The 7500-nt window shown below is 36.4% G+C and overlaps 2 protein-coding genes across 2 annotated transcripts in view; both read left to right on the top strand.

Moving 5' to 3' along the window:
• LOC119583228 overlaps positions 1 to 1472 on the top strand; it is a 5338-nt gene extending 3866 nt beyond the window's left edge. The window contains exon 6 of the mRNA XM_037931703.1: positions 1278 to 1472. Coding sequence (XP_037787631.1) covers positions 1278 to 1472 — 195 coding nt within the window. The remainder of the gene's footprint in view (positions 1 to 1277) is intronic.
• Positions 1473 to 4152: 2680 nt separating this feature from the next.
• LOC119583227 (transient receptor potential cation channel subfamily M member 2-like) overlaps positions 4153 to 7500 on the top strand; it is a 3879-nt gene continuing 531 nt past the window's right edge. Inside the window, exons 1-2 of the mRNA XM_037931702.1 lie at positions 4153 to 4376; positions 5498 to 5599. Of these exons, the coding sequence (XP_037787630.1) occupies positions 4269 to 4376; positions 5498 to 5599 (210 nt within the window). The 5' untranslated portion in view covers positions 4153 to 4268. The remainder of the gene's footprint in view (positions 4377 to 5497; positions 5600 to 7500) is intronic.

The raw sequence follows: 7500 nt of genomic DNA, 5'->3' as shown, positions 1-7500 counted from the left end.
TTTGGGCGGTGTGTGTCTTCTAATTTCTTGATCTTCCGTAAGCTGCCAATTAGCCATCTTTTTGGCTCTGTTTCTCAAGCATCTTTAGTTATAAGTAGTCATATTTTCCTTTTTTATCCTTTCCTTCAATCTCCCGTCGTCCAAGATTTCTTCGTCCATCGATTTTGTTTGGATTTTTATTTTGCTTTTGGTAAGAGTGCCATTTTAGATTCCCTAATAAAACATGATGTTAATGAATGCCAATTCTTGTTCTGTATTTATCTCTCCATTATTTTATTACATATCGATTTTTTTTTTTTTTTTTTTTTTTGCAATGTTTCGTAATTCAGTATGATTCATTAATTTTTTTTATTCATATACCATGTTGTGAATTACATTTTTTTTTTTTTTAATAATTCCTGTATCTCTTCTTACTTATTATAAAATCAATTTCATCTTTGTTTTCTTCACGGGGGCTATTCAGTATCTTCTGGGTAGGTGTCAACCATACATGTGTTACTACCTCCTCCCTCATCAATCTACCATACATCCATGCTCTTCTATCCCCATGTGGTTCAGTGATATTTTTCTGTTTTCCTTTCTATTTTTTCTTTTCTTTTTTTTTTCTTTTTTTATTCCAACTCCATAATCGCAAATGTTCTCCATACCGCGTATTGTGAGACGCCTTCTATATCATGTTTTCCCATTCCTGCCCAGCTTATTTCACCGAATATGTTTAATTTCAATCTGTTAATCTCTTGTCTCAGTTACCTGGTTTTTGTGGTTGTCCCAGTACAGTGTTCTGTATTCCGTGTTCCAAGTGTAATATGGATGATATGATGTCAGGTGAGACGCAGATAGCTGACTCTCTATTTCTATTTCAGTTTCTCTCTTTGACAATTGTGAGTTCAGATTACTGCTATTACTACTACTGCCACCACCACCACTGCTGTTATATTACTGATGTTTCAACTACAACTATTATTAATTTCTATTCTTGATACCTCCACCTCCTACTACTACTACTACTACTTCTACTATTACTAGCCTACTATTACTACAACCGCCACTACTGTCGCTATTATTATTGCTGTTATTTTTATATAATTGTTGTGTTTTGTCAATCTTATCGTTATAATAGTTATTTTTAATAATTACAGTAGTTTAATGATAGTACTACTACAGCTGCTATTACTACTTCTACTACTACTATTACAACAGTAACTACTACTATTGCTGCTACTACAACTACTACTGCTGCTGCTATTAACATTTTATTTTGAACTCTTTCATACCAGATCAGCGCACCTACCCTGTCGAAATCGTGGCCGCTACAGGAAATCCCTCCGGTCGATAGCAAATGGGACCCCAAGACTCACCTGAGGGAGTTGCCAACCAACGCCTACGGGAGGATCATCTTCACTAACGAAACCTCCGGCAAGTGTTTAGTTCTTAAGTTGATGTTGACTATGGTGTTGGGGTTGTTAAGGTGATTGTAATTGTGTCTGGCTGTTAGTGTGCTAGTGTGTGTCATAGATGGCGTTGTGATTGTTAGTGTTATAGTAGGTTTTATAATGTTTATTGATAATGTAATGTTTTCTCTCTCTATTAGTTTGATTTATTTATTTATTATTAATATTTTTTTGTGATTACTTTTTAAAATATCTACTTGAAATCCTTTGGTAGAGCACATTCTTCCAAATGCGTACAATTTTTATTTATTTATAAAAATTGTACGCGTTTTTTTTTTTTTCTTTGCTTTATGGGGGCATCTAAACGTAAACAATCATTGTCGTCTTTCGAAAGAGGACAGGAAAAGAGAGAGAGGAAGAGGTAGAGGAAGACAGACACAGACAGAAAGTTAGAAGTAGACAAACGGAGACAGGCATAAAGACAGAGGCATCTAAACAGAAAGAGAAACCTTATTGCAGACTCCAACCACAAATGTCCGTAAATCGCATCTCGCCTTATCAAAGAATTCCTCCTGGCCTTCTGAAATGTTCATTAACGTTTGTATTTTTAAAAGTCCACCCAGCAAAACTAATCCGTTTTCTATATTAGTTCCGTTCGACCTGTTCACATTTGTTTCATTGGGTATCATTTATTAAGGCGGCAATCGATTTCGTTTCAAAGGTATTTGAGCAGTAATTCCCACAGTTAATCACGGAGAAGGCTTTTCGTATAGTTTATAGCTAGCCCTTTCAGTGCATCGTACAATACCGTTGTTGGTTTGTTATAAATACCCATTAATATCAACGCATGATGACAGCAAGCAGTTATTTACTTTTAAATGGTAATGTATGATTCAGTTGTATTATTTCCACTGAATATTCGTTATATTTTTGTTGTTGTCTACACTTATTACTGATGTAATTACTAATATTGTTATTATTAATGTTATTCGGCTAGTAGATGCATTTTTTTCTGATACTGTTTTTTTAACGGCTGTAGTTATCCTCCAGTTGGAGAACTTGCCACACAAAGCGATAAATAATAAATGCAATAATAATGTCCAGTCACGTGATCAATGTCCATCTCCTTAATGCTATTCTGCCCCCAAATACACTAAGGCATATATTTCTTTCTGTCTCTTGGTATACGTTCGGTCGATAGAACATGTATGTGCAAACACGTACCAGCGTTTTTACTACCGACCTGTGACCATACACCGGGTATAAATAATTCGTTATTGTGGAATATAGGACACACCTTGTCATTTTAGATGTTATTACTATCAGCTACCTTATATTGTCTGTTAACTGTTCATGGAAATAAAACATATATGGATTTTACATTCAAGTCAGAATAGATTTTATCAGCTACTGTATGTATAACTAACACGTATTGTATATAATGATGCACTATCTACTACATATCGTAATGTCAAGTGCAATATTAATGATATATGAGACACTGATATTAAACAGTTGTAGATGTGATATAATCTCTATATTTTCTGTTGTTTTAACTATATCTAGAGAAGAAACAAAAGAAAAAATAAAATCGGGAATTATTTCATGTACAGTAATAGAAATGACGATGATTATTATCATTATAAGAATGATGATGATGTTTAAAATCATAATAATAACAAAAAGGGATAACAATAATGAAAATAACAGTGACAGTGATAATAAAAATAATAACAATAATAACAATACTAATAATAACGTTATTATTATCATTATTGTTGTTGTTGTTGTTGTTGTTGTTGTTGTTGTTGTTGTTGCTGTTGCTGTTGTTGTTGTTGTTGTTGTTATTGTTTTTTACGTAATAGTAATGTGATTATTGTCGTTTTTTTTTTTTTTTTTTTTTTTTTTTTTTTTTTTTTTTTTTTTTGACGGTCACTAATGGATGGGGTTATGATTATTGATTTATACATGTGTGTGTGACTGTGCGTGCGTGTTCTGTACATTTCTTTGCAACTAAATGAGCGTTAATGTCACCCTTTCTCTTCTCCTTTCCTCCTCTTTCGTTTATTCTCTCTTGTTTCCACTACATTCTTCCTTCCCTTCCACCACCTCTAACTCTTTCCTCATCTCTTCCTTATATTCTTCACCTTGTTCCTCCCTTCTCTCTCTCTCTCTCTCTCTCTCTCTCTCTCTCTCTCTCTCTCTCTCTCTCTCTCTCTCTCTCTCTCTCTCTCTCTCTCTCTCTCTGCTTATTCCCTCCTCCTTCTTCCTACTCCTTACGCTGCCTTCTCCTTCCTTCCTTTTTTCTCCTCTTCCAATTTCTCATTCCCTCCCTCCTCCCACCTCTCTTTTTTCCCACTTCTCCCTTCCTCCTTCTCTCCTCCTTCCTACACCCTTCTTTCTTTCTCTCTTTCCTCTCACCCCTTCCCTCCTACTTCTCTTTTCCATTCTATCCTTCCTCCTACTTCTCCTTCTCTCTTCTCTCTGCCTCTTTCTTCCTTTCCTCCCCTACCTCTTCCCTCCTTTATTCTCTCTCACCAATTTCTCCCTCTTACCATCACTCCTATTTTTCTTCCTCTCCATTCTCTCTCTCCTCCTACCTCTTCTCTTACCCTATCTCTTACCACTCCATCCCCTCCCCTCTTTCTACCTCCCCTCTCTCCCACCTCCTCCTTCTTACCTCTCTTCCTCCTCCCTCTCCCTACTTCTCCTCCTCCCCCTCTTTTTACCTCTCCTCCTTCTCCTCCTCCTCCCTCTTCCTCCTCCTCCTCCACCTCCTCCTGACCCACAGGCACGAACAAGCCTTCAAAGTACGTGCGGCTGGCGGACACCACGAACATCCAGAGCGTGCTGACTCTCCTGACGGACTACTGGCGGATGATGGAGCCCCAGCGCCCTCAGCTCGTCATCTCGGTCACGGGCGGCGCCAAGAACTTCCGGCTCGATGGAAAAAAGAACGAAATTTTCTCCTCCGGGTTGATCAAGGTCGGTTGAAGGGAGCCAAAAGGTCGATTGTTTTCGATGCGAATGATGAAGCTTGGTTGGAGGAAGTGAAAGGATCGAGTGTTTTTCCGCGAGGTTGATGAAGCTTGGTTGAAGGAAGCCAAAAGGTCGAGTGTTTTTCCACGTGGTTGATGAAGCTTGGTTGAAGGAAGCCAAAAGGTCGAGTGTTTTCCACGGGGTTGATGAAGCTTGGATGGTGGAGGGAGGAGAAGAGGTTGGTTGATATCTTCCAGGTTGATGAAGCTTGGTTGGAAAAGAAAAGGTCGATTGTATTGGATGGAAGTTTAGTTGGAGGAAGCCATAAGGTCGATTGTTTCCCCCGAGGTGGGTGAAGTTGGTTGGAGGAGGCGGGTAAGAGGTTGGTTGTCATCTTCCGGGTTGATCAAGATTGGTCGAGGGAAGTGAAAACGGTTGGTTGTTTTCTTTTCTGGTTAAGCACGATTAGTTGAAAGTTGGAAAGGAAAGAGATTGCACATGCTTCTGCAAATATATATATATATATATATATATATATATATATATATATATATATATATATATATATATATATATATTGTATGGTGGCAATGAGAGATGGATTTATAGTGTATGACTATGAAAAAAATGTATGAGAAAACCAGTAACTCAAGAAATAATCTGTATGTGTAGAAAGCATAACAGCTGTGTGTTAGAAACAGTAACAACATTGATGATGTATAAGTGAATATGGAGAGGCAATCGCGCGATTAATTTGGTCACTTGATTAATCATGTGCGATTGTGTAAGTGAAGAGAAATACTAAATGAAAAAATAAAGGATGTGTAAATATAGCAAGACAAGTGTATTATAAAAGCTGCAATTGGATTATTAGTACTGTTTATATGCCATTAGGTTAAAAAAGATGATAATAATTATAATAATAATAATTGATAGGGAAGCAATAAACTCACTATGTGATTTTATATTTGTTGACACTTACGAATGACAATTTGTGATATTGTACAAATTAGTAAAGGTGATTTACAAAATTCCCTTTTACAGTAGTTGCGACTTTACTCATATTACATCCTAAAAACATAATCAAAGCACCATCTTCAGTCTGACCTTTCTTAACCTGTCCTTAGGCGGTCAAATCCACTGACGCCTGGCTTCTCACCGGAGGAGGTCATGTGGGGGTCATGAGGAGCGTAGGACAAGCCGTCAACCAGGGTCAATATATCACCAAGGTACAGTACAAAACCACCGAGCAAGAGGAACGGTTCCTTCCTACGCATGATGTAGCGCAATGTTCACCTACTCGCACACTTCGATGTTGTGTACATACGGTTTTTTTCTGGGGGGTGGGGGGATTTTCATAAATTCTGGATCAGCGGTGTTAATCGGATCGATGTGAGAACAACCGTGGCCAAATTTATTAGATATCTTGGTTCTTCGAGAAAGGTCGTTCGAACAATTATTTGGATGAAACTAATCGCTTCAATTCTTATTTGATCTAAGGTTTGATACAGTTAACTCTAGAGTGCCATATGGGGGGAAATATATATATCAAAACACTTAATCTTTATAACCAAAAACAAAGTTTTAAAGTCATTTCTTCGACTGTATAGCTGAAAATAGATAAACAAATGAATGCAAATAAATAGAATTGAAAATTCTGTTATAAATTGTTTCAGGAAGGCAAGGCCATTTCCTAAGCATTAATTGTCAGGATATATAACTTGATCAAAAAGAAATTTTTACGCGTCCTGTGTTCTAGCGTCAGATTGAACCAAAATTGTATAGAGGTCTCCGTTCCTTGTATCTGTCATCCACCACCAAGTATGAACACGTCTATCTTAAAGAAAGCCAATAGATTTTGGAAAGAGGAGAGAGCTTTGATGTCTTAATCAAAATATATATTTTTCCTTACGAATGAAATTCCCGCGGGCTTTTGTTGTTTGTTTTGCTGTTATGACGCCATATAGAACTGCTGGAATCGAAAGTTCAGTTATGTTAGTGGGCACATGATATACACATAGTTCAGTTATGCACGGTAAACTCCCTCAGTATCAGGCACTTCAAGATTCGACTCAAGAAGTGAGTTCCAGCCAAGGAAAGGAAATTGGGAGAGGTAAGGAAAAATCCCAAATTTTCCGAGATTCGCGGAAAAGCAGTTGAAACTGAAACTTTGAAACTTTGTTGAAACTTTGGCAAATAAATTTTGAATATTTGAATAAAAGATGAATAGCAATACGTCAAAGAATTGCTGTATGAGTTCAGGATTTTTTTTTTCTTCTTTTTAAGAAGAAATCAATTGCACATGTCAACATCTTTTTCAGTGAACGCAGTACTTTTAGGAATTCCGTGTATATATATATGTAAACACATACCTATGTATATCGTCAGCTTCTTGATTTCGTGTAAAGGTTATGCTACGGTCAATAACAAATCAATACCAAATTCCCGGTCTAAAAATTCTTAATATGACTTGCAGGTAGTCAACAGGTGATAGGCCGAACTCTTCACACGACTTACTGCCCCTCGCCATATAAGATTTTATCATTTTTTAACTAGTTAAGGTTCTTCCAGGTTTTACAAGCAGAGTGCGATCGTCTTAAACCGCGGGCCTTCGCAAGACTGTTAGCTAATGCAGACTTGTTATATTTAGTGATGTTGGTAAAACAAGTCACAGATATTAGATGCTGAGGAAAATAATGATAATGAAAACAGAGCCTTAAAAGTGTTAGTATTAAATAGATTATTGTTAATATTCATAAGTGAAGCAATAAATGAATAGTCAATGATAGTGATAATTTTAGAAAGAGGAGTAATGATGATAATTAGTATTGTAGCAGTAATAGCAGTAGTAGTAGCATTAGGAATAGTAGTAGTAATAATAATAGTACTACTAGAAGTACCAGTAACAATAATGATGGTGATGATAATGATGATAACAAGATACTTATGATAATTCTCGTAATACTAGTGTATGAATATAATGATATTTCATCCATAGTTGTGACAACAGGGATCAATTATCTCACTGGCTACCATAACGAAACGAGTTTTTTTGATCAATATTATTTTATATTTAATTTTTGCCATTTTTTAAGATTAGGAAATGTTTTTTATTCCGCTAAAGAACAAT

The sequence above is a fragment of the Penaeus monodon genome, chromosome 17, assembly GCF_015228065.2.
Source record: "Penaeus monodon isolate SGIC_2016 chromosome 17, NSTDA_Pmon_1, whole genome shotgun sequence".
NCBI lineage: Eukaryota > Metazoa > Arthropoda > Malacostraca > Decapoda > Penaeidae > Penaeus > Penaeus monodon.
Note: the sequence above shows the minus strand (reverse complement) of the source record. Positions and strands in the feature narration are given on the sequence as shown.